The sequence below is a fragment of the Trichosurus vulpecula genome, chromosome 9, assembly GCF_011100635.1.
Source record: "Trichosurus vulpecula isolate mTriVul1 chromosome 9, mTriVul1.pri, whole genome shotgun sequence".
Taxonomy (NCBI): Eukaryota; Metazoa; Chordata; class Mammalia; order Diprotodontia; family Phalangeridae; genus Trichosurus; species Trichosurus vulpecula.
Window position 1 is genome coordinate 51,942,535 of NC_050581.1, and position 27,365 is coordinate 51,969,899.

The following is a 27,365-nucleotide window of genomic DNA, read 5'->3' on the forward strand; positions in this document are numbered from 1 at the left end:
AAAGAAAAGAGCAAAACAAAAAGTCCCACTTTGCTTGCCATCACAACATATCATAGGCTATATTGTTCTTTTGGTTCTCCTTCAGTTCATAAGTCTTTCCATATTTCTTTGAATTCCTCATATATGCTGTATGTTGTTTTATTTCTTATGGTATGATAATATCTCACTATATTTATAAGCCACAATTTGTTCAGTCATTCCCCAATTAATGAGCACCCATTTTGTTTCATTTTTTGCTACCACCAAAAGCACTACCATGAATATATAAGAAAGATATTACACACACACACACACACACACACACACACACACACACACACACACACACACACACACAGATATCCTTTCTCTCTTCGTGGGAGTTATGACCAGGAGTGAGATTTCTGGGTCATATGTCTGAACAATTTCATTATTTTCTTTCAAAATTCCAAATTGTTTTCTGAAAGAGTTATACCAATTTCACAGCTCCACCAAGGGTGAATCAGTTTCAGACTTCCCTTGGCTCTTCTAACATTGACTATTTCTATTATAATCTATTCTTCATAAAGTCTTGCTGACTCTCTTTGATCATTGCTCTCTCTTCTAGTCGTTTGCTACCATCTCTTTAATAATATAGTCTAGACATTTGTCGGGGCTAAAGGTGAAACCTAATGTCTTGTAGTTTACACATTCCACTTCTTTTTTTTAAAATTGAGTTAACATTTTCCTCTTTCAGTCCTGTCCTACCCCTCTCATTCACCATAACCTTTTAGAGATCACTGACAGTGGCTTAACACTCACAATTCTCAGTTTTTCACTACCATAAATGTAGTTCATCTAGGGTAGGTAAGTGTGTTATAATTATTTCCTTACATATTTTGAGTTTCAATTCTCTATTAGACAATTTTCTTTTTTCCTTTCTAGTACATGTATAAATTTTTTTGGAAGAGAGACTAGAAACAAAGTAAAAATTAGGCAACTCTGTCTTCTCTCTTGAGTAAGTTATCGTCATTCCATCTAATCTGAGAAGTGGTTCTGTTTCTGTTTTCATCTTTCTCTTTCCCCTAAAAATTAAAAAGACAAACCCCAAGCAAGACATCATTTTTTGTTATCCATACCTTACCTCATTGCCTCAGTTCATTTTGATCTTTGGAACTCCTTAGACCAGAGGTATCAAACCCAGAGCAGGTAAGCTACATAAGCCTCATAATACTCCTCAGTGCAGCCTGAACCAGATGAAAACATAATTGAAAAAATATTTAACAAAATAAATAAAAATATGAAAGAATATAGATAATGTTAACATATGGTTTTCTTAGTCAATATGCAGCCTGCAGAGATCCTTATGTAAGGATTAGTGGGATTGACACTTCTATCTTACATTATTAATTTAGGATTATATATACATCTGCTTTCACTCTACCTACATTACTTGCCTGTGCTTCCATCTTCTGTTATTATCTCTCTTTTTTAAGCTAAGTTGTTTAATGAGTCCCCAGTGTATCCACATCTGTCTTTTTGTACAAGTCCCACTTGTCCTTCTTGCTGAAATTGCTTTTCTTTGTGCATTCAGAATTCATTCTTGAGAGCTTCCCATCTGACCTACCTTGACTTCCCCATGTATAATTTTAGTCCATGGAATTTAACATAATCTTTCTCTAAACCTTTTCAAATGTGCCCTCCTGAAACTTAGAACAGACATCAGACTTTCCCAGCTTTTGTCTTCTTTATCACAGATTCGAAGATGGAGTGGTGGCTTTCTTCTTAAGTCCCTATCATTTTACATCCAGCATCCAGTTCTTCCTTATTTTATCTTTTATTCTGAATTTAGCAGATGCCAATGCCCAATTCCCTAACATTTATGTGTTAAGGAGAACTAATTCTTTTTTCAATGATAATTAGATTCAGAATAGATTCTTCCCTTTTTTGATTACTCCACCTTTTGAAGGAAGAAATCATAATATAGGCAAATAAAGAAAATTTTAGCTATTCTGCTTTTGGTAGAGAGAGCTCCAGCTGACATAAAGTCCCCAGCTAGGTGGCACAGTGGATAGAGCACTGGGCTTGTGCATTGGTAATTAAGATGGGCTTTTAACACTTATTCAATCAAGTGCCCTTGAAGAGTTTGCCTTTGTTTCCTTGATTAAATTAGGAATCCTTGATGACCTCCTTGCCTCAAGGGAAAACCTAGTTTACATGGGTTTAAGTGACATGTTTGTGACATCAGAGGCTTTTAGACCATGTGGGTTTAAGTCACATTTTTGTGATGCTTTTAGGTCACATGGGTAAGTCACCTTTGACCCTGAACAAGATATATAAACCCAGAGGTTGGTGTTCTCCCTTGGAGCTCTGAGCCACAGGAGGAGTGGCACATGACTCTGGGCCAGCCATTGTCCAACTCCCCGCTTTGCAAACTCAGATGGTGATACTTTTTGGTAACTATGAATTGTGATTTGGTCTGTTTCTAATGTATGTTATATATGTATTTGCTCTGAAGTTCAGGTTGTTGGCTGAACTAAGTGAGTTTATATATATATATATATATGTTGGATTAAAATAAGATTGTTAACCCCTTAGCGTTACTTTCCTTAGTAAAGCAGATCAAAAGAACCTGTGCTGGCAGCATTCTTGTTGGGCTTGTGTTGGTCTTTCACCCCCACAACAGCTGCTAGCTGAATTGTTGCAACAGCTTGGAATCAGAAAGACTCATCTTCATGAGTTCAAATCTGACCTCAGACCCTTATTAGCTATGTGACCTCGAGCAAGTCATTTAATCCTGTTTGCCTCAGTTCCTCATTTGTAAAATGAGATGGGGAAGGAAATGGTAAATTACTCCAGTACCTTTGCCAACAAAACCCCACATAGGGTCACAAAGAATTGGACATGACTGAAAAACAACAAAATCATTACTATATCATCAGAGCCAGACTTCTGATGAGTGTCCTGAATGCTTTATTTACTTCTTTCTGTCCAGGAGGTCTATAGTATATTGCAAAGACAGTGTCTCTAATAATGATCACCCAATGATATCCATCATTCTTTTTGTCCTCTCTCAGCCATGATTTCTGGATTTTCTCACTTGAGTATCCCTTCTCGATATACGATGCTATCCTCCTTCCTTACTTATCTTATTCCATTTTTATTGAGCTATACATTTCTAGAACCATATTTGAACTATGATTCTCCTTCCAATAAGTCTTAGTGGTACCATCTAAGGTCAAATTTTCCTTCTTGTATTATATTATTTTTAGTTCATCTTGCTTGTTACCAGTCTTCATGCATTTGTGTCTAAACATGGGAGACCATGGGTTTTATTATGGATGTATTTGTTGGATTTTGTCTTCTGTGAACTTTTGAGACTTTTTTTTTATTAGTGATCTTCTTGAGGTGTATGCCTAATAGTGGAGTCTCTGGGTCAAAGGGTATGGACATACATACAATGTCTATCCGCCTCTCCTCTTCATTCTGGTCTTCTCTCCTCTATGCTCCTTTTCCCTTTTTCTTTAAATAACTTTTGTTTTTATACCAGTTATTTCTAGATAAATGTCACCCCCTCTCTACCCTTTATTTTCTGCCATTGAACACTCCCTTGTAAGTAAAAGAAATAGTTGAGTAAAAACACTTGCATAATGACCATGTCTGGCATCGTATGTATCCTTCTGCTTTATTAATCTCCCCTCTATTGAGAGGAAGGATGTTTGATGAATACTTTCTATAAGGCACTAGATATAACAGAAATCAAATAACATCTTGAAAATTGAATTAATTTTAATAATAAATGACTGGTTTCTGGTTTTCCAAATCAGCTATATGCACAGTCAGATTCTTGACTTATTCAAACAAAATAAAAATCAATATCACACTAAAAAAAAAGAATAAAAATAATAGAAGCTATGATATGCAATTAAAGCGACTTTAATCAGACCTATTTAAATAAGCTGTTGGTGTTGAAAAATGTTAAATTCCCAAAAGAAGAGACGTGTGACACAGACTATTGCCATATCCTATAATATAAATGGTGTATATTAGTCACCTCACAATGATGAAACCAAAAGATCCTCAGCTATATCTTGTCAAACAGAGAGATACGGCAGCCAAGGGCAACACTGGCTCGTAATACAAACTCGTACAGAGAATGTTGATAGAAAATTGTGAGCAGTATTCCCTCATAAAGCTGCAAGAAACACTAGAGGAAAAAAGTGTGTAGGATGTTTAACAAGAGACCCAAAATAAGCCAGGTCATTTTGAAGGTATTTAACTATGGAACTTGAAGGATGACAAGAGATGAAAATGGAAAATGAAGCTTTCTATGACGAAGTCTTTTCTTTATCATTAGATTGTGAGCTCCTTGAAGACAGGGACTGGTTTTTCAGCCTCTTTTTGTACCCCTAGTGCTTAGCACAGTACTTGGAACATAGTAAGTGCTTAGTAACTATTTAATGACTTCATCGATGATAATGGAGCCGCCATATTTTGACTACAACATTACAGTCTCAGACAAGTAGCATGAGGAAATAGAAATGGTGCTAAAGATGAAAAGGATAAGAATATCAACTGGATCAGGTCAAGTATCACAGAGGAGAGGGCATTTAGGGATCAATTCTCAAGATACCTGAAAGTGAGAACAGCAAAGTCTTGGGGCAAAAATTATAGATGTTATTATTATTGAAAAAATACCACAGAGAAGATGATCAAAAGCTACTAACATACAGAACTTCCCTGGCTGTCTAAAATATTTATGAGGATAATCTACACATGTCTTGAGGGTATCATTGATGGGGTGAGAAAAGAGAACAGGCAGGCTTTCACAAACAATATTATATAGCACACCATATCTTTACCATCCTACAATTGACTGAAAAATACAGAGAATACCTCATCATTCTCTTGTTTGTTGATTATAAAAGGTATTTAATTCAGTAGGACAATATCATTATACCAACAAGCTGTTTGCCATGTGTATGTTAACATCATTCAAGTTTCTTTAAAAGATATCATAGTAGAGATGGCTTGCTCTATGACCCTCTGGTTACTAATATCATTGAGGCACAAAACTTGGGTACAGATGTGCACTCACCAAAGTTGTTCACTATTGTTATGGAGGATATCCAGAAAAGAATCCAAATGCAAGAGGGATTCTCTACAAATGATAAAGTCCTCTATATGATATTGTTTGAGGGTGACATGGTACTGATTGCATTTAATCCCAGAATATTGCAGCAGCTTCTTATGTGAGATCTATAATCATTCAAAAGAATTTGGTGTCCCTTTCACCGCAGCAGAAACCATGAGGATGAAGAATATGTATAATATACAGTTGGGTGCAGAGCTCATGTATCTAGTCTATCAATATCTACACGTTGTACACACACTGCAGTTAGATGATGAAATAGTCCTAGAATTGAGGAGAACAAGCTGGATTGCTTTTGGGAAAGTACCCAGTGCTTGTAGTGAATCCATGATTCTTCCTAAAACAAAGGCCCATCTTTTTAACAACAATGTTCTTTTGGTGATGCAATTTGGCTACAAGTTAGGATACCATGGTCTCCAAATAATGCAAATTGAGGGTCATTGAAGAAGAAATCAAAGTGGCATGGCAGGTGTATTTCTAAGGAAGAACTATACAAGAGCAGTGGTGTAAAGATATATGATCAGAAAATGAGGTAGACTATTCATATGTCAAGAGCAAGAGATGGACAGCTTGTGTGCTCCATTGGTACCTATGTAAAATGAAAAGACTTGGAGCAAGGCCACCAATACAATAGGTTGCCCCCTTATGGAGGATTGTGAGAAGAGGTGGACACAACTTCTGGTTTTTTTTTGGAGGGGGGAAGGCAGAGTAATTGGGGTTAAGTGACTTGCCCAAGGTCAAGTGTCTGAGGCTGGATTTGAACTCAGGTCCTCCTGACTCCAGGACCAGTACTCTACTTACTGTACCACTTAGCTGCCCCAGGACACAACTTCTACTGAGTGAGGTGGGGATGGATTTCAATTTGCATCCTTGGAAGGAGTACCCACAGCGGTGAGTATAGGACTTAGAGAATCCCAGTATCTTTCAAATCATAGAGAAATGGCTGTCTATTCCAAAAATAAATGAGGATGGATTAGGTCTTTTTCATATTCACTTATCATCTCAACCCGGTGGATATTTCTTGAGGAATATGCTTGGAATTCTCATCAACTTTTCCAGAAGCACTAAAAATGATAATAACAATAGCTATTTATGTTAGCACATTACTCACACAGTTCCCTGTTTCTGGGGCTGGGAACATTGCTGGTGAAAGTCATGTAAATCAAGCTGGTTTCACTCACTACAAATTTATGTTAAATTACTTTAGCTGAGGCATAACTAGGTGGTACAGTGGATAGAGCACCAGGCCTGGAGTCAGGAAGACTCATCTTCCTGAGTTCAAATCTGGCCTCAGACATTTACTAGCTGGGTAATGCTAGGCAAGTCACTTCACCCTGTTAGCTTCAGTTTCCTCACCCATAAAATGAGCCAGAGAAGGAAATGGAAAATGACTCCAGTACCTTTGCTAAGAAAACCCCAAATGGGGTCACTTAGGGGTCACAACTGAAAAATGACTAAAACAACAACTCTAGCTGAGTCCTTGCAGCTTCTTGAAATCCTTCTCTTCTGCTGTCATCACTCTCCTATCCCATCTCAGTGACTGTTTTAACTTTTTCCTCTCAGTTCTCTTTTTCACTACCTGTACCCCCAGCCCTTATATTTCAATAAACAGGTTGCTTCACTACCTGTTTCACATAGAAAGTAGAAGTTATCTGATGTGAATGTCTACCTTTTCTCAAAACTTAGCATCTTTACTCACTCCTTCCTCCTTTACTGTGATCACAGAAAAAAAATCACAAGAGCTAATCCTGTCTGTGTCCTTGGTCTCATTCTTTTCCACCTCTTCCAGGACTTTTCGTTAGCCATCTCATGCTGCTTTATTCTCTCATTTTTAAAGGGCTTATTCTCCTAATCCCAAAAATAATCTTTTTTTCTCATCAACCTTATTCAGCTAATCCCATCTCTTTATTTCCCTTCACTGTCCAATTTTTTGAAAAATTCTCTATGCCTAATGCCTTCATCTCTTCACCACTCTCTCCTTAACACCTTATAATATGGCTTCTGTCCCCCACCCCCGAAACTGTCCATAATCTGCTATTTCAAATAGCATCTTCACTGACAAATCTAATGATCTTTTAAGGTCCACATATTACTTGACCTTTCTACAACATTTGACACTGTTTACAATGTCCTCTCCTACTGAGAATCTAATAAGTATGATTGAAATGGGGATGATGGAGGTCTAAGAATTGAGAGGAAAAGACTTCAGAAGGCTTGTTAACATAAGTATTGAAGTCACTGCAAATGATGTCAGGGGATGGAGTGGAGAAGAAAATTATGAGTGAAGTATTACAGAGATTGGGAAAATTAGGAGAGTGACTTGGGAATTTTAAGTGACAACATCTAGGATTGAGGGATCTTCAAAAAAGGAAAAGTTGTTAAATTTGTAAGAATACAAGTCATTCCCCAATTTATAAATGGTGAGAAGTAATGAAGAAATCAAAACTATCTATAGTCATATGAAAACATGTTCTAGATCACTATTGAATACATAAATGCAAATTAAAACAATTCTGAGGTACCATATCACACCTATCAGATTGGCTAGTATGACAGAAAAGGAAAATGATAAATGTTGGAGGGGATGTGGGAAAACTGGGACACTAATGTGCTGTTGGTGGAGTTGTGAACTGATCCAACCATTCTGGAGAGCAATTTGGAACTATGCTCAAAGGGCAATCAAACTGTGCATCCCTGTTGATCCAGAAATATCACTAGGCCTGAGTCTCAAAAAATCATATAAAAGGGAAAAGGACTTATATCTACAAAAATATTTATAGCAGCTCTGTTTGTGGTGGCAAAGAATTGGAAATTAAGGGGATGCCCATCAATTAGGGAATCGATAAACAAGTTATAGTATATGAATATAATGGAATGATATTGCACTATAAGAAAAGATGAGCAGATGGATTTCTTAAAAACCTGGAAAGATTTAAATGAATCTATGCAAAGTGAAGTGAGCAGAACCAGGAGAACATTGTACACACCAACAGCAACATTGTGCAATGATCAACTCTGAATGACTTAGCTATTCTCAGCAATATAATGATCCAAGACAATTCCAAAGACTCATGAGGAAAAATGCTATTCACATCCAGAGAAAGAGCTGGTGCAATCTGAATGTGGATTGAGGCATACTATTTTCATTTTATTTTTTTCATTTTTTTTCTTTTGGTCTGTTTTTTCACAACATGACTGATATGGAAATATATTTTACATGATTGCATGTATATAACCTATATTAAATTGCTTACCATCTTAGGGAGGGGGAGGGGAGGGAGGGAGGAAGAAAATTTGGAACTTAAAATTTTAAAAAATGAATTTTAAAATTTGTCTTTATATGCAATTGGAGAAAATAAAATATTATTAAAAACAGGAAAAATTATTGAAGGATGGTGGCTGAGGAATGATCTGAAAGTGGTAGTGGTGATCAAGGAGTAAGCCACCTCCTTCTGGTAGACCTCTGAGCTGGGAGTGGTAGGAAGGGTGGATCTCATTGGAGAGTTTTGGAAAATGTGTAGTGTATTTGGTAAAGGGAGGGGGAGTCAGATTTCTTGCTTTCTACCTCTAAAGCAAGGATGTAGAAATAATTTTAATGAAAATGTATGAGGACATATAGATATTTGTTGAGAACAGAGCTGGGGTCCCAGAAGACATAGCAAAATAAGCTCGGAAACGGGTGACCTGGGCAGGAATGGGTCTGAGGTCAGAAAAGGAATGAAAGTTTAAGAGGAGATATACTATGTGCATGTCACTTGTACCTAAGGCAGAAAGATGAAATGACTGGGATTAGAAAGTCAGTATTAGAGGTGACAGATTAAAGTGAAGCTCTGGTGATAGAAACTAACTTGTAGAGGATTTGTAGAGTGAATCTGCCACAGAATTTGAAATAGAATTTGTTTGTTTTAGAGTGTTTCTCCACAATGTCTCCTCTCTAGATACTTCCAGAGGGTGATGTAATGGTAAATGCATCTTTTAGCCTTCGGAGAGGAGAGCAGGAGTGCTGAGATAAGTCACTGATCTGATGAGGGGCAAGGTTCTACAAAATCTTATTTAGGTCCTTTCCCATGTATTTGTCTGGCATTATTATACGTTACATATATCTGTGTTTGTAGCTTATTTCCTATACGAGAGTAAGCCATATGATGACGTAGCTTATCTAAATTAATCTTCCCTAGCCTCTAAGCACAGTGCTCCGGACATAGCCCCTTAAGAGTAGGAATTGTTTCATTCTCTGTATTTATATTCCCAACACCTCGCATAGTATTTGGCACAAAGTAGACTAATAAATTCTTTAGTAGAAATAAATGTACTCTGTAATAATGATAAATGGATGGTAGTTTAATGCTTTTGGATTGATTATGAAATTTTTGTTAAATATTAAACATTGAATAAAAGTTCAATTTAAATTGATTCTATTCAACAGTTTTACTAAGTGCCTGGTACTGTGCAAGGCACTGGGGATAGAAAGACAAAAAAAGTAATCCTTATTTACTACTGGAGCAATTCTTATTTACTACATATGGAAAATGACTCTCAAAGGCTATACACCAAAGGAACACATACTTTGCCAGGTCCTAACTAGCTGGAATTTTAGAATTGATAGGCCTGTAGATGAAAAACTATGAGGTGACTAATATAGTAGAATTATGACCTAATCACTTTCACTATTCAACAGGCCCCATACCCAGCCTGGATTGCCAATATCCCTGGGGAGTGGTTATCTTGTAAGAACATTATTCAGGAGTCCATTTTAGCTAGATGGCAATCTGTCTTTCTAGTGCCTCTATGTTAAAGTATTAACTTGTGGTTGATTTGTCATTCTTAGGTTTGGGAGTGAGGCCACAGAAACCCAAGGGGGATTGGAAAGGAGTCCAGGGGAACAGAAAGGGTCCGCAACTGAATCAGGAATAGAGAAAGGCATGGAGACAATGTTGTCACACCTCCAGGGAGTTGATGGGGTGGGGCAGAAAGGTGTGGAAGAATAGCTTTAATTCCAGGTAGGGAAATACACATAAGCCATACAACAGGCATATGAAGCTAGAAGGCTTGTAGTAATAGATGAAAGTGATTGAGGAAGGAGAGGAAAGACAGATATAAAAAATGGAAGGGGACACATTTAAAAAAAGTATAAAGAGGGAATGGTCATTATTATAGGGAAGGGAAAGGAGATAAGAAAGAGGAGATAGGGACCAAAGATTTGATTAAAAAAAATCAGAAAAATGGGATGAACCTCAAGAAAGGAGCAGAAGTAATGCTGGGTGCCAGTGGAGAAAGGGCTGACAGACCTTCCTCCTTTTCTTTACCCCAGCCACCCATACTTGCCCTCTTTTTATCAGACTCTTAGGCCCATTTTCCTCTTCCCAGTGATGGTGTATTGGGCCCATTGAAGGCCCTGGGCATGGTGATTCACACAATTTCAATGAGCAGGGAGTCATCAAATACAATTCCTCTGTTAAACAGGAGGACCACCAGTCCTTACTATCTTCCATGCCACTGTACCCTCAGCATCCTTGGGTCTTTCCATCCATCTTGTTGCTGAACCCTCTTATACATATTGTGTCACTGTATTAGAGTGTAAGGTCCTTGAGAGCAGGAACTATCTTGATTTTCAATTTATATCTCCAGAACTTAGCACATTGCTTGGTGTAGAGTAAGCACTTCCCTCCCTCCTTTTTTAATTAGAGAAATTAGTGAAGCCTTACCAACATAAGGGTAAACATTTCCCTGGTACAAAATGTGGGTCATGTTCTGTTAGTTGGTTCCTGTTTCTCTTTCAGCTATCTAGGTTTCAGTCTTTTAGAGGTCACCCCCATGGTCTTCATTTCAAACTCCTGGCCAGTGATAGTGAACACAGCACAAAACCACAGAGCTTATGCCTCTGCCAAGGACACCCTAAAAGTGCACACTTCTGGTAGAATTAGTCAGTCTTCACATCCCTTTTGGGCAGCTCATCTTTGGACCCCATAACCATCATCATCTTGAATGACTTTGGGAACTGAGATGACAGAGAGGGGAGCAAGCCGAGGGAGAGGGATGAGGAGAATGAGGCCCCCCAGCCTGAGCTATGGGGCTGGAGGAACATGCATGAGGATACGTGAAACATTTTCCCATCAGCTGAGGATTCTGATTTTTGGAGGGAGGGAAGGTAGGAGAGCAGGAGAACACTGTGGCACTCTTCTTGGGTTGGGGAGCATGAAGTCACCCTGGTGGGAAGCTTGGGTTGAGTGAAGGTTTGGAGGGGTAAATGGGAGAAGGGTGGGATCACCAGAGATGACTAATACTACACATAGAGAATGACCCTCAAAGGCTATATACCAAAGGAACATATGCTTTGCCAAGTCCTACCTAACTGGAAAGGTTTTGAATATCACTGATGAACTATGTCCTAATTTAACCGAACTAAATTCTGAGAAGTTCATCACCAGAAAGCTGTTTTTACCTAGCTAAATTCCGAGAAGCTCATCACCAGATCAGCTTTCATAAGATTTCTTTTTGGCCATAGCAACTCATGAATCCAGCTACCAAAGCATAGAAGGGTAGCAATCTACAGAGGGGGAGGGAGTGCCCTCATCTATGACATCATGGAACTTTTAGAGCACTGAAATATTGTTCAGATGTAGAATGAGAAAGTATAGTAATCCTCCATTTTTCTTAACATGAGGAATCTGAAGTTTAGAGAAGATGAGTACTTACTGATAGATCACAAGGATATCCTCCAACTCTGTAGAACCCTAACGTGAACCAGAATCACCTAATCTCAGTTAGGGAGGGGGGAAGGAAGAGGGATAGAATTTGAAACTCAAAACTTAAAAAAAACACAAATGTTAAAAATGTTTTAATGTGTAATTGGGGAAAATGTTATATATGTGTATATACATGTGCATATGCATACATGTATATACGTATATAATGCAGAAGTGAGATCTATAATATCTATGCCAATCAGTATGATTGTTGGAGTTTCCCTACTTTCCTACTTTCCAGGGGACCCTAACTTAGAAGCTGAGGGTGCAGCAGAAGTGAATGATCAGATTCTCTGACATGCTTAATAATCCCCCTTGCTTGTAACTGCCAAGCGAACTGAACCAAGCGCTCCACTGCTGCTCCTGGCCATGCTAACCCTGGTTCTTTGCTCCACTGAACAACCCCAAGGTTCAATGACCCTAATGACTTTATGGTCCAGCCGTTTGTGGTTTTTACACTTAAAAAACCCTACCTCTGCCATAAGTGAATCCCCCTTGTTAGGAAGGGGAGTGTGTGTGTCTGTGTGTGTACATAGGACCTGGGCAGCCATCTCATTCAATTTATGACCCAGGAGGTCCTCTAGCCTACTTTATACACAGGCAGGAATCTCTTCTACTTCATATTGAAAAAGTAATCATCTAGCCTTTGCTTTAAGACCTACCTTGAGGGGGTGTTGGCTACTTCCTGAAGCAATCTGTTCTCTTTTTAGGAAATTCTGCTTTTTGGAAAGTCATTTTTTTATATTGAAGCTAAAGCTGCCTCTCTGCAACCTCTACCCACCATTCCTACTTTTTTTCCTCTGTGACCAAGTGGAGCAAGGCTAATTCCTCTTCCATGTCACAACCCTTCAGATATTAGAAGACAGCTGTCACATTCTCACCCAAGTTTTCTCTTTTTCTGTGTAAATTTTGCTAGTTCCTTAAGCTCATCTTCATATGGCTTGACCCTCACCGTCCTAGTTGCCTGCCTCTGGACACTTTCCAACTTATCTGTAGAATCCTTCCTAAAATATAGGGACCAGAACTGAACATGATACTACACATGGGGTCTGACCAGGATAGAATGTAGTAATACCATCACCTTCCTTGTTTTGGACCCTCACTATAATCTAGGAGGGAATTATCTTTTTTTTTGGCTGCCACATCACTCTGTTGACTTATGTAACATTGCATTTCCACTAAAACAAAGTCTTTTGACTTTAAGCCCTGTGTTCTTTCCATTACAACATTCTTATCTTCTTCCCAGCTCTGTTATTAATTCTCTGAGTAATTTTAGGCAGGCCACTCATCCACTCTGGGTAATCTATAAAATAGATTTCATTCTAGCTCTAATTTTCCATGATTCTTTGATCTTCATTGTATGGGGGCTAGTTTGCCATCAGGCCATGAGAAAATTAATTTTGTCTTCTATATGAAAGAAGGTGGAAGTTGGAGGGAACATAGTGGCCTTCAGTGATCACCACTCATATCCAAGTTGTTTTGATGATTATGGGTGAAATTTCTAGGGTTCCATGCCTCTTTGAGTGATTAAATGGTGAAGTTGTTGAGAGATCTGACATTTTCTTTAAAAGGACACCTTGAATTCCTTAAAAAAACCCAACAAAAAACAACACATTAGTACCTGTGCTTTTTTAAAAGCAAAAGAACACAATGAGGTCAGGTTGTATCCATCAGAAAAAAATAACCTTGCAATTCATCAAACTCTTGACCTGTACCATGTAAATACTTCAGCATGATCCTTAATGATCCTTTGGAACCATTGAGTTTTATCCATCTGCACTTGTGTCTGTATTAGACTGGAGGTACAGTATGGTATAGTGGTAAGAAGACTAGATTTTTTTTTGATGTGGGGTGGGGTTGGGACCTATGATTTTTATTGATGTATGGAACTCTAGGTAAGGAAATTCTATAAACCAATTCATATTGACACCTGTCCTCCAACTTAGTCTTACCAAGTTACAGGACAGGGTTCTTAGACATTTTAAATGTTTTGCCCAGACTCAAATGTGGGTCATAGTATGTCAGTGGCAGAATTTGAACACAGGTCTTTTTGATGTTGGAGGTCATCTCCATATTCGCAGTGGCCTCTCTGAGTTCTAACTAAGATTGCCATTAACTGAGACTTTGTGCAAGACTCTCATTTCTCTGGTCTTCAGTTCCACTGTCAGTAAAAGGAGGCAAGTTCGACTAAATGACCTTTAAGGTCTCTTTGAAATTCTTTGATTCTTAGCCAAGGAGGGCATTCTTCCCAACTCTGAATTTTAACTATGTTGTTTTAGACATAGACCCTATTAAGATTTTCAGAATTTGGGAAAAATGGGGATGAGAAGGAAGTTCTTTGCAATTCAGATTATTTGGGGGAACTGAAAAAAACAAACACAAACACTGTTGCCTTGCTAGAACGCTGATTGGGTTTCTAGCTTGGGGTATTTTGGTTTTCTGATGCCACATTTGAAATTTCCCTCTGCCAGGAGATGAGGACTTTGTAGAGGGATTCTGGTTTGGACCAAACGATCCCTGAGTTTCCTCCCATCACTTAGATTCTATGCAGTCAGAGAGGTGTTTCTGTTTGTGTAAGCAAGGGATAAGGGAGATATGGTCTTCTTCTCCTCCTCCTCCTCCTCCTCCTTCCCTCCTCCTCCTTTCCTCCTCCTCCTCCTTCCCTCCTCCTCCTTTCCTCCTCCTCCTCCTCCTCCTCCTCCTCCTTCTTCTTCTTCTTCTTCCCCAGAAGACCGCTATTTACCGCCTGCAGTTTGTGCTTTGCTGGTACTTTTCGCTGCCTCCAAGCCGTTCCAGGATGGCTCCAGGCTGAGGGACGATCCCACCCTCAGCAGGTGCTCCTACCTTGGTCAGGCTGGCCCATGGCTGAAACGAAGGAAAGGGGGGAGGAGGCAGGCAGACTGGAGAGAGGAGCTGTAGGGTGGATGGGATAGAGGAGATAGGAGCTTTATCCAGGGCCTTCCAGAGAAGTAAAGAAACAGAGAGAGCTTAAGAGGAGAAGGGGCGGAGAACGGGTGTGGAGGGTGGGGTGGGGCTAAGAGTGAGAGGGTGGAGGAAGGAGGCAGTGAGGGTGGAGAGCAAAGACACCTGGAAGAGTGCAGGGGTTATTTCGCACCGGGCTGAGGCTCCCCCGGGTGAGGGTGGCTTTTGCTCCCGCTCCGATTCCTACTGCTACCTCTCCAGCTTTCTAGTACCGTCTGGCCAGGGAACCAGAAGGTGGACTGGGGTCCAGTGCGGGATGCGGGTGCGCCTGGGTGCCCTAGCCGGGGCTGCGGCGCTGTCAGGGGCGCTCAGCTTTGTCCTCCTGGCAGCTGCCATCGGCACAGACTTTTGGTACATCATCGACACTGCCCGACTGGAACAGCGCGGCCCGGGGGCGGGCGGGGCCCGGGATAGTGGCAACGCCGGAGGCTTCAACGAGAGCCAGTTGGAGCCGCTCAGCTCTCACTCTGGGCTCTGGAGGACCTGCCGGGGTAAGGGGTCCGTGTGTGGTGTGTGTGTGTGTGTGTGTGTGTGTGTGTGTGTGTGTAACAAGTTTGGGGAATCCAGACACAACCAGGTGCCTGCTCCGCTTCCACTTTCCCCGTCCTCCTGAGACAGCTCTTCAAATCTCCCCATCTCTCCTGCGGGTCCCTAGCATTCTCCTGCAAAACCACCTCTGCGATCCAGCCCAACTGGGCCCTATCCCAGGCTAAGCTTTTCAGACCTTCCTCATTTTTTCCCCTGCTGGGGGTCTACCTCGGTCTTCGTTCTGCTCAGTCCTCTAGCCAGACACTCAGGTTTTCCCCAGGGCTCTAGTTTTGGGGCTAAAAAGTCCTAGGGCTGTTAGCTCAAACATCTCACCCCACAGAGCCAACGGAGAACTTCTAAGGGGAATTGGCAGATGAGAGTAGGTTGGGGGATGAAAAGCACCGGGGGCTATTGATGGGATAAGTAAGCGTTTAGGGAAGAGGGAGTCCTAGCCACGAAAATCCTACACTCACTGTCTTGATTTAAGGGAACTTTTTGGTGAAGAGCACGTGTGTGTGTGTGTGTGTGTGTGTGTATATATAAATGAGTACAATTGGAGATTCCTCCCCCCACCCCGCCCCGCTTCCCCTCCCCGCCCAGTGCCCTAATTTGTGGGTTGGAACTCCTAGTTTGCACGTGCACTTACCACTGAACAGTTTGACTTCTCATGTTGCTTACATTCTTTCTACCTTCCCTCCATCAATAGTCCAAAGCAAGTGCACACCCCTGATGAATCCCTTCTGGCAGGAGAACGTGACAGTCTCCGACTCAGACAGACAGCTTCTCAGTGAGTATCTTACTCTAGGGATTGCGGTGCGAATGGGAAATTCTACAGGTATCTTGAACGGTCGGTGGGTGTGTGGAACATTTTCAAGCTAGAGATACAAGCACCTTAGGGCCTTCTCCAGCTACCACTAACCTATAAGGAGGTTTGTGTGTGTAGTGGGGAATAGATCCTAGCCTTGGGGTGGGAGGGAGGGAGAGGGTCCCTTAAAATATGAGTCAGAGTTTCCATAAATCATGTGTTTGCTCCATTGAAAGTGTTATAATACAAACTGTCCCTCACACCTCTTCTCCCATCTAGATAAAATGGAAATGAAATACTGGGGATGGATGGGAGACTAAGTGCGAGAGGAGACTAAGTAATGCCCGGGCTCAAATCTGTCTGCCAGTCCTGGAGGAGGAAGTTTGTACCATCAAAGAAAAATAATCTGTCTACTAAATGTGCCATGGAATCCACACTAGAAATTCACAGACTTTTAGAGCTGAAAAGGGCCTCAGAGAGATGTCTTAGGCTAAGCCCTTCATAAGGAAATGAACTTGCTCATGGTTACACAACTAGTTACAGAGAGAAATGATAGAACTCAGTTTTATTCACTAATATTTAATAATAATAATAGCTAACATTTATATAGTGCTTACTATGTGGTAGATACTTTACCATTATCATCCCATTTAACCCTCAAAACAACCCTGGGAGATAGATGCTATTATTATCTACATTTTACAGATGAGAAAACTGAGGCAAACAGAGGTAAAGTGACTTGCCCTAGGTCACATGGTAGTAAGTGTCTGAGGCTAGATTTGAACTCAGGTCTTCCTGATCTAGGTCTGGTGTTATGTCTACTGCACTACCTAGCTGCCCTAGACTTGTCCTACCAGTCTGGGGTGCTTTGTACTACTACCATGTTGCTTTTCTTCTTTAATTTATGTTGATTTATTGCCCATAGTGTGGGGCTGTGGATAATTCTCCTCACCATTCTATGAACATATTATTTTACAAAAGGGGAAACTGAGGCACTGAGGGTTTTTTTTTTTCCACCCAGGCCACTGCAGGCTTTTAGTCACAGAATAACTGATGTCTAGGGCATAGAATAAGTGTGGTGTTCTCCGTGGATAGGAGAGACAACTAATCTGCTTGGGGGTAGAGTGGAGAAGAAATGATTGTATATAATAGAAAGGGAAGAGACTGTTAGCTCCCTTCAGAATGACAGTACATGGGTTCAGTCCCAGAGCCTGGGGACATTTTTTTAAAATTTTAAACTTTTATAGCTTGCCCCTTGTCCAAGGAGCATTTCCATATATACAGTGAAACACAAAAAGGATTGTCTATGATACCATGAATATCCATTTCATATTGCTTTAAAAATATATTAGAAATTGCACACATCACTTTTAAAACTGTCCTCCTTATCTGTGCTTCCTTCTGAACTTCCTTCTGTTTCCTTTTGTGCATTTAAAAATGTTTCAATGGTCCTCTTTTTTGGACATCAGTGTCACTAATCCTTTCTCCCCTCTTTAAATACTGTGAGAAAAAAAATACCTCTTATAACAAAAAAAGCATTGTGAAGCAACACAAATCCTCACAGTGACCATGTGCAAAAAATGTGTGTCTCTTTTGCACCATGAGTCCACTATCTCTGTCAGGAGGTGGGTAAAATGTTTCATTATAGGTCCTTGCACTGGTTGGTCATTGCACTGATAATGTTCTTGAGTCTTTCAAAGTTTTTTCCCCCTTCACTATATTATCCTTGTTTAAATTGCTTTCTTCCTTTTTGCTCATTTCATTCTGTATTTATTCATACTACATACCATTCTCTGCATTTGTCTCTTTCATCATTCTCCATTGTGCAATCATATTCCATTACATCCGTATACCAGAGTTTGTTCAGCCATTCCCCAACCGATGGATACCCCCTTAATTCTAGTTCTTTGATTCCCTCCCTTATAGTCTCCCTTTAATGATTAAGAAGTTTGTTTTGCTCGTGACTATTCCCTCTCTGATAATATCTTCTTTCTTTATACCTTCCCATCCCTCTTATTTCCCTATTGAGTTTGATGTATTTCTATATCAAATTTTGTATGTGTATGTTCAATCCTCCTTTTTCCATTTCATATGAGTGAAGTACATTTAATGTCTCCTCTCCTCGTACGTTTCTTCATGTTTGTATACTTTTCTTATTCCAGTTATGAGAAATAGCAAGCTTTACCCCCTTCTTCCTCTACTTTATCTTAATGCTTTCCTTTTGCTCCTTGTTCTCTTAAGTCATCAGTACAGGAAGAATTCACCCCACAAGTTCTCTGTTTTTCTTGTTTAACTCCCTCAAAAATCCTTGAAAAAATTAAGTTTCTAAAATGACACTTGTTTCTCATCAGAAAGTAATTATTAGAATGTTAGCACTGCATCATCATATAGCCCCTTCCAGTTGTTCAAATTTATTTGCCTTTCTAAATTTTGTTGAACTCTTGTGTTTGTATTTTAAAGTTCTTACTCAGGTCTTTATACAGACCAGAGAGTCTGTATTGAAAGTCCTATAATCCACTAAAGGTCCATTTCCTGTCTTCCCTCAGCCCCAAATAAACTGAGCTTTGCAGGATGTTATTGTTGGTTGCAAATCTATATAGTTTGGTTTTTTTTTGTAACATTGTATTCCAAGATCTGCTCTTGTTTTTGATAGATGCTTCCAGGTCTTGTGTGATCTTGACTGTGGTTTCTTGGAACTTGAACTGTTTGTTTCTGTATGTTTGATGTATTTTTTTTCTTTGATGTGGAAACTGTATTTTGGCTACAACATTTACTTTAGTAGTATCAGGAAATGAACATCAGATTATTTCTATTTTCACTGTGCCTTCTGAATTTTAATAGATCTGGGCAGTTTTCATTTGTGATTTCTTGAAATATAGTGTCTAGGTTTTTCTAATCTTGTTTTTTCTTGTCTTGGCTAGGAGTCCTGGCAACATTTGTAGTTCAGTACAAATAATTGTTGAGTGCCTACTTTGTCTCTGGTATTATGTTAGCTATTTTGAGTGATAAGACATAGCTCCTGCCTTTGAAAAACTTACAGTTTAGTCAGGGAAGCAAAATTACCATATTTTTGAGCTTTATGCTATCTATTGAATTGTAAGCTATTATATTAGCTTTGTGCTTCTTCAGTCTCCTAGAGTTCAAGTGCCTACTAGGTACTAGGCATCAGAGAGACAAAGACAAAGAAACAATTTCTACTCACAAGAAACTTCCATTCTAATGAGATGGGACTAACATTGATTTTACTGGTATAAGAAGCTCCTGATGGGGAAACTTCTTCTACCAATGCAAATCAACACTGTGCTTGGGGATACTGAGAAACTGTATTACTTATCCAGGTTCACACAGCAAGGGTGATATCAGAGGCAGGACCTGAACTTGTCTTCCTGATCCTTAGGCCAGCTTTTTATTCTCTATGCCATACCGTCTCTGCCTGGTATAGAGTAGGCACAGCAAATATTGTTGAATTGAATTAAAGCAGAAGATATGTTCTCCTAGTTGGTTGTTGTCCTCTGTTTTTGAAAAAGATCAAAATGCCATCACTATATTGGGGTCAAGGTACAGTGTGTTCAATTGTGACTGATCAGACCAATATGAGCTTGGAAAGCTCTACCATAGTCCATTTGAATATTTGGAGTGGAGATGTTTCTACATTTGTGCATCTCATGTTTCTTTCGAGCTGCTGCAATTCTGCTTTGCTCATACAGCACAGGCAGGCATGCCATACTGTGTGGTCCTGTGCCAACGCCTCCCACATCTCACAACCGATATCTAAGTTCTTCAGAGAGACCTTGAGAATGTCTTGTATTGCTTCTTCTGACCTCTGTGTGAGTGTTTGCCTTGTGTGAGTTCTATAAAATGGTCTTTTAGGCTAATAAACATTTGGCATTTGAACATGTCCAGACCATCAGAGTTGTGCTCTCTGCAGTAGAATTTGAGTGCTTGGCAGTTCAGCTGGAAAAAGGACCTCGGTGTCTGGTACTTTATCTTGCCAGGTAATCTTCAGAATCTTCCTAAGACAATTCAAATGGAAGTGGTTCAGTTTTCTGGCATGGCGCTGGTAGACTGTCCAGGTTTCATAGGCATACAACAATGAGGTCAGCACAATGGCTCTGTAGAGCTTCAGTTTGGTAGGCAGTCTAATGCCTCTTCTCTCCCACACTTTTCTTTGGAGTCTCCCAAATGCTGAGCTAGCTCTGGCAATGAGTTATAAACCTCATATAAATGTGTAAATACCTGGAAAGTACACTGCCAAGGTAAGTGAGCTTACCCACAGCATTCAAAATTCCTCTATTTGTTGTAACTGTTGGTTCCACATGTGGATGATGTGGTGCTGGCTAGTGGAGAACCTCTGTTTTCTTGGTGTTGTTAGGCCAAAATTAGCACACACAGCACAGAATCGATCCATACTTTGTTGTATCTCAGCTTCAGTGGGCACATTGAGTGCACAATCATCCTCAAACAAACCATCATGCACTAACTCTCCCTCCCCTTTGGTCTTGGCTTGTAGCCTTTTCAAGTTAAAACAATTTGCCATCAGTGCAGTAGCTGACTTTGATGTTTGTTTTGCACTCACTGAAGGCATCTGACAACATTTCTGAGAACTCCTAATGTTCTCCTAGTATCCTGAGGCAGGATGAAGTGCCTGATACTTAACAAATGTTTACTGATTGATTGGTAGGGGATGTCCTCTGCAGTTCAGTGAGATCTGGTGTAGAGAAGGTAATCTTTGCTTTTCCACTGTTCCAGGGTGATGGGAGGGAACAGCTGTGTCCTGAATTAAATGCAGGACACTGCTCAGGCTTTTACCTGGTCAATAGAGGCTTATCAATTCATTATGCTCTCTTGACTTCTTCATTGAAGAATCAAAGTCAGGACTGAGGGTCAACATTTCTGTAGAAAGGAAATTATACTGAAATTTCACTCACTGTTCTGTGCTTTTGAAAAATAATGATGCTCGGTCAAGAGGTTGCTTTAAGATCAGATGAAAATTTATGACTTATCTGAGGGTAGGAGCAGAGTGTCTCTTCAAACCCATTCTCCTTAGTAAGTCATCTCAGAGAAAGCTTCTTCCCAAATCTCATTTTCCAAAAGTTATAAAATTTGACTTAAACTCCTTCACTATTTCAGTTATCTCTCTTGGATACTAGGAATATTTTCAGACCCCACCCTTTTCCATGAAGCTAAAGAAGTCAGAAAAGAGATGAAAAGGCATCACCAGAAGTTCCCATCGCTTTTCAGCCTTCTGAAGTCATTGTGGGAAGGAGGAAGCTCCATGAACAATGCTTCTTTTTGCTTCAGAGAATTCATCAGTGACAAGCAATCTACTGAGATGAGATGGCAAATAGTGAGTGCTGTTAGGCCTTATCATAACCCATAATCTATTTTAATACTCTAATTTTATTAAAGCAGCTCCGTAAATGGTACTCAATAGGAACATTGGTTTGATGAATGGAGAAGGTATTCATGGTACGACCTTTATTTAAATGAGGGCCGAAGAGAGAAGTAAAGTTTTTTGTCTAGGTTTAAGAAGCAGCTTCTGTTTAGGCAAATGACTACCTAGACTTAGTATTTGTCTTTTTATCATCTTTCAAATGAGCCCTGAGCACTTGAGATAGCTGGAATAGAAGATGGAATTACTGCTGGCTGGGAAGGAAGAGTTCATTAAATGCTCATCCAATTGGTTTGGGATATGAGAATGAAACTTTGAGGTGCTACACTGAGAGGCAGAATCTCAGACCCCTGTGGTAACGTGTGAAACGATTTGTAAACTTTTAAGCGCTATGGAGGGTGTCCCCAAACTTGTAAGCTTGAAATAGCACTAAGACTTTTGGAACATCCTATAAAAATGCCAGTTAACTATTATTATTAACAAGAAAGATTTTTAGTCTCTCTGTACAATGGAGTCAGTAGTCAATCGAATAATAAATGGACAAACGTTTATTAAGCACCTACTTTGTTCCAGATACCTTACTAGGCTGTGGTGATGCAAAGACAAAAATGAAGTAGTCTCTGCCCTCAAGGAATTTACATTTTTTTTTGGAAAATTATACATACACACACGCGCGCGCGCGCACACACACACACACACACAAGCATACACATAAATACGTACGTCAGTAGGCACCTAGCTAGGTGGCTCAGAACACATAGTCCTGGATTTGGCATCAGGATGACCTGAGTTTGAATTCTACCTCAGACATTTATTGGTTGTGTGACCACTGGCAAGTCACTTAACCTCTTGGCCTCAGTTTCCTCATCAGCAAAATGGGGATAATAATAAAAGCCCCTCCCTCTTAGGGTTGTTGTGAAGATCATATGAAACAAAATACATAAAGCTCTTTGCAATCCTTAAGATGCTATATAAATGGCAGCTATTATTAAGTATTTGCAAAGTAAATATAAAACACATAGACTTCAGGGAAACATTTGGGAAGGCATCCACGTAGCTGTGAATGTATATCCACTCCTGGTGAGGCAGAACCTACTCAGTGTTTTAAATCCCAACAACAGATTGTCTATTCTATGCATTCATAGCAGCATTGTAGGGGATGTAGTGAAAACCAGAGAGACCACATGATGTAGTGGAAAGCATGTTGGATTTTGAGTCAGAGGAACTGATTCTCATCCTACTTTAGTTACCTTTTGGTGGGACTTTTTTGGTGAGTGACTTGACCTCTCTGGGCCCTCATTTCTTTACCAGTAAAATAATATGGAGGGGATTATATTAAGTAATCTCTTCTAAGGTCCCTTCCGGCTCCAAATTTATGATCCTATGACTCTTTCTTTTTTATGTCTCCAAATCACTAATGATTAGTGACTGCATTTGCCCCTAAGAAATGGTCTAGCTCTGGCCAAAATTATGACCTAGACAAGGTCTGTTCTTGTCACAGGTTACCCCTTTATGTTAGTTTTTCTTTTTGAATCCCATACACTTTTCCTTCCAAATATGCTTGCAAGGGGAGAGGAATTAAGAAGCGTCTTGATGAGGGTGAAAGAGGAGAGTCTAAAGGCTGGTTTGAAGCTTAATACATATAAAAACTAAGATCTTAGTAACGGTTCCATCACTTCCTGGGAAATAGAAGGAGAAGAAATGGAAGCAGTGTCAGATTTTATCTTTTTGGGCTCAAAGATTATTTCAGATGGCAATGCAGCCAAGATATTAAAAGATGCTTGTTCCTTGGAAGGAAAACTATGGCAAATCTGGACAGGATACTAAAAAACAAAGACATCACCTTACTGATAAAGGTCTGTATAGCCAAAGCTATAATTTTTCTAGTAGCAATGTATGGCCATGAGATTTGGACTATAAGGAAAGCTGAGCACTGCAGAATCAATGCTTTCAAATTGTAGTGCTAGAGAAGATTTTTGAGAGTCCCTTGGACAACAAGGAGATCAAATCAGTCAATTCTTAAAGAAATTAATTCAGACTATTCACTGGATGGTCAAATAGTGAAGCTGAAGCTTAAATATTTTGGCCACATAATGATTAAACAAGGATCACTGGAAAAGACCCTGATATTGGAAATTGAAGGCAAAAGGAAGAGGGGATGGCAGAGGATGAGATGGATAAATAGTGTCATGGAAGCAACACATATGAACTTGGACAGACTTCAAGAGATAGTGGAAGATAGAAGGACTTGGTGTTCTATGGTCCTTGGAGTCATGAAGAGTTGGACATGACTGAACAACAAGGTATTTGCAAACCCACACTTCTGTGTAGCCTTGAGAATTAGATTTATATCCAGACCAGGGATTTTTAACCTTTTTAATGTCATGGTGAGTCAGCCTATGAAGTCCTTCACAGAGTGATACTTTGAAATGCTTAAAATAAAATATATAATATTACAAAGGAAACCAATTATATTGAAATACTTTTAAAATATGTTTTTTTTAAATCAAGTTTCTGGGCCCAAAGTTAAGAACTTCTGAATTCTAGATGATAATCATAGTGGTATGGAATAGTTTGGTACAGTGGATAGAGTGGAAGAGTGCAGGGCCTGGACTTAGAAAGACTCATATCTCTGACCTTAAATCTGGCCTCAGACACTTACTAGTTATGTGACCCTGGGCAAGTCACTTAACCCTGTTTGCCTCAGTTTCCTCATCTATAAAGTGATCTGGAGAAGGAAACGGCAAACCACTCTAGTTCCTTTGCCACAAAAACTTCAAATACGATCACAGAGTCGGACGTGACTGAAATGACTGAGCAACAACAAAATCTAGGAAAGAAAAAAAAGAAACTGCAGTGTGGGTAAAGACCTGGGTTCAAATCCTGCCTTTGACTCACCTTCAACCAATCACTTAACCTTTCAGTGCCCCAAGCAAGACTATAAGTTGCAGAACAGTTGCAAATCAGCAGTGACGGAGGGAGTTTCTTTACAAGGGAGCTCTCTCTACAACAGAGAAATCACCAGTCCAGAAAATTTTTAAAAATGCTTTACATTTAATAATACTTAATTCTTGTAACATCCGTTTTCATATTTGATCCTCTCAACAACCTTTCGAGATAGGCAGGGCCCGTCTTATTATTCCTGCTTTTTTTGAGGAGAGTAAAGTGAAGCAACATCAAATAGAGATCAAACTTCAGTTTTGTTCTTGCCTTGGAGAGAGATGACAGTGAGTGAATGAAGTCATTGAGTCTTTGTGTTACAGTTCACTGATGAGGAGTTGCCAGTTTGCAAACAGGCACTTTACAAACTTCATCTAGAAAAACTTACAACTTTTTCAGGTGGGGATGGGGAAGGGCAAGAAAGGATAAAATTTGTTCATTTGGGCTATTTGTAATAGGCAATAGATTTGACCGATAAGACAATAGGTTTTACTCAGGGGAGGTAGTGTGATGGAGTTGAAAAAAATCATTTTACAAAGAACAGAGAACTAGGCTCTAGTGGAGGATGAGGGGGGAGGGAACCTGTGGCCTTCTATGTCCTTGGGTGTGGTCTTTTGACTGAATCTAAGTTTTATAGAACAAATCCTTCTGTTAAAAGGATTTGGTCTGTGAAATTTGGATTCAGTCAAAAGGCTGCACTTGAGGACCTAGAGGGCCACATGTGGCCTCAAGGCTGCAGGTTCTCCACCCCTGCAAGACCTAGCTCTGCCACTAAGCAGCTCTGTGACCTTCACCAAGTCACTCTCTGAACCTCAGTTTCCTAACTTATTAAATAAATGACTTCAACTAGATAATTTAATAGAAATGTGAGATTCTAAAATTTGTGTTGGAAAGGACCTCAGAGATCATCCATTCCCACCCCTTTATTTTAGAGATGAGAAAATTGAGGCTCAGAAAAGTGATGTGACTTACATAATACCACAGAAGTAGAAAATAATGGAGCAAGGATTCTAAAGTCCCTTTCAGCTCTGAAACTCTGTTGTTGCCGGGCGATTTGTCCAAGCTCTCACAGCAAGTTAGCACCAGAGATGGGTGGGGCTAGAACTCATGTCTTGAGGAGGTATAGCTGTAAGAAAAGAAACTGACTTTGGGTGTACCTCAAAAGAAAGAGTCTTACTGCTTCATAGTTCTACTGTTTACTGTCCTAGCAATGACAGAAACTATGATTAGATAGTTTGCTTTGATTCAGAAAATAAAAAAAATACATCTCCCAAATAGCCTCAAAAGGGATTCTTAAATGGTAGTGTGGTACTTGCCATGAGTGAAAATGGGATTTGGATATGTAATTGCATTTACAGGCTCTCAGAGCTCAGGAGGCAGTCTAAATACCATATATGTACAAGAAGTAGGTTACCTGGTGGAGAGGGAATATGTCCTCTCTCTATTCATCTTTTCTCTGGAAGTAATGCAAAATACAGCATCTGAAAAACAATGCTTGATGTTTTCCCGTGACTTCAGGCTCTGTAGGCCAGTTTCTTTACCTTTCTGTAAACCAGGCAGAGGGGATTTTAGCTCTTGGGATAGTTTGAGGTATCATTTTCTTTGCCTCTGTTGAAGTAATGGTTGGGGACAGTCTAAGAAGCTTTCATGTGCTAGGGGATTGGTGTTAGAAAGTGAGTTGTGGTTCTGGGTCAGTATGGGGCCATGCTTCAGAGATTGGGGAAGAATAAAAGGCTAGCCTCTCACTTTTGTGAGAGGAGCTGAACCTAGTAATTGGGCTCTTATTTGCGGCTAGAGACATTGGAGCTATCCTGAAAATGATAACTGGCATTGTTTAGGGCAGCTTTCCTGTCTCTAACGAGATCCTACGTAGCTAGAGTAGCTTTGTGCATAGACAGACAGAATAGCCTAATGATGACAATAATAATCAGAACAGGAATGCCTGACATTTACATAGTGCTTGATAGTTGCAAAAAACATTTGGAGAGAAATTGTTTAATTTGATTCTAAAAATAATGATAATAATTGCAAACAATGATTATAGCTAGCATTGATATATTGCTCTAAGATTTGCAAAGCAACTTAAAAATATTAGCTTGTTTTATCCTAACCAATAACCCTGCTAGGCAGGTGTCATTGTTATCCCTGTTTTACAGATGGGAAAACTGAGGGTGAGAGAGATTAAGTAAGTTGCCTCGAGTGACACAGCTAGTAAGTGTTTGAGGCTGGATTTGAACTCATTTTCCCAACCCAGTACTCTATCCATTACACCACTTAGATGTATATAGGGGTGGTGGTTACTATCACTACTTTGCAGATCATGAATGCGTGATTTGCCTTAAGAGACTTTAAGTCAGTGGCTGAGTTGGAGCTAGTCCTCAACTTTCTATCACCTTTCTCAGAAAACTGGGGTTCATAATAAATTATTTGTCAAGAGTCATGGTGGCTAGTGAGGAGAATATCTAGGTCCAACATCCAGACCTCCTGAGCTGAGACTGATGTTTTGCCACTATCTCACATTGTCTCTGTCTTTAACCTAAAAATTAGAGCTATAACTCTGTGTCCTCTGACATTATTCAGGGTGTGTCTCCTCACTGAAGGCAGTGGGAGACCAGTTCTTCAGTGGACTTAAAGATTCACCGTTGACAATTCATTCAGTTTTTTAATGCTTGTCTGTTTTGTGTTTCTTCTTGTTGTTCAGTCATTTCAGTTGTGTCCAACTCTTCATGACCCCATTTGGGGTTTTCTTGGCAAAGATACTAGAGTGGTTTGCCATTTCCTTCTTTAGCTCATTTTACAGATGAGGAAACTGAGGCAAATAGGGTTAAGTAACTTGCTCAAGGCAAGTGTCTGAGTTTGGAT

General features: G+C 39.8%; 1 protein-coding gene across 2 annotated transcripts in view; it reads left to right on the top strand.

Annotated features, from left to right (window-relative positions):
• The first annotated feature begins 15,094 nt into the window (after positions 1 to 15,094).
• Positions 15,095 to 27,365, top strand: part of TMEM114 (transmembrane protein 114) — a 49,206-nt gene continuing 36,935 nt past the window's right edge. For both annotated transcript variants that reach the window (XM_036737406.1, XM_036737407.1), the window contains exons 1-2: positions 15,095 to 15,329; positions 16,073 to 16,153. In XM_036737406.1, the coding sequence (XP_036593301.1) occupies positions 15,095 to 15,329; positions 16,073 to 16,153 (316 nt within the window). The remainder of the gene's footprint in view (positions 15,330 to 16,072; positions 16,154 to 27,365) is intronic.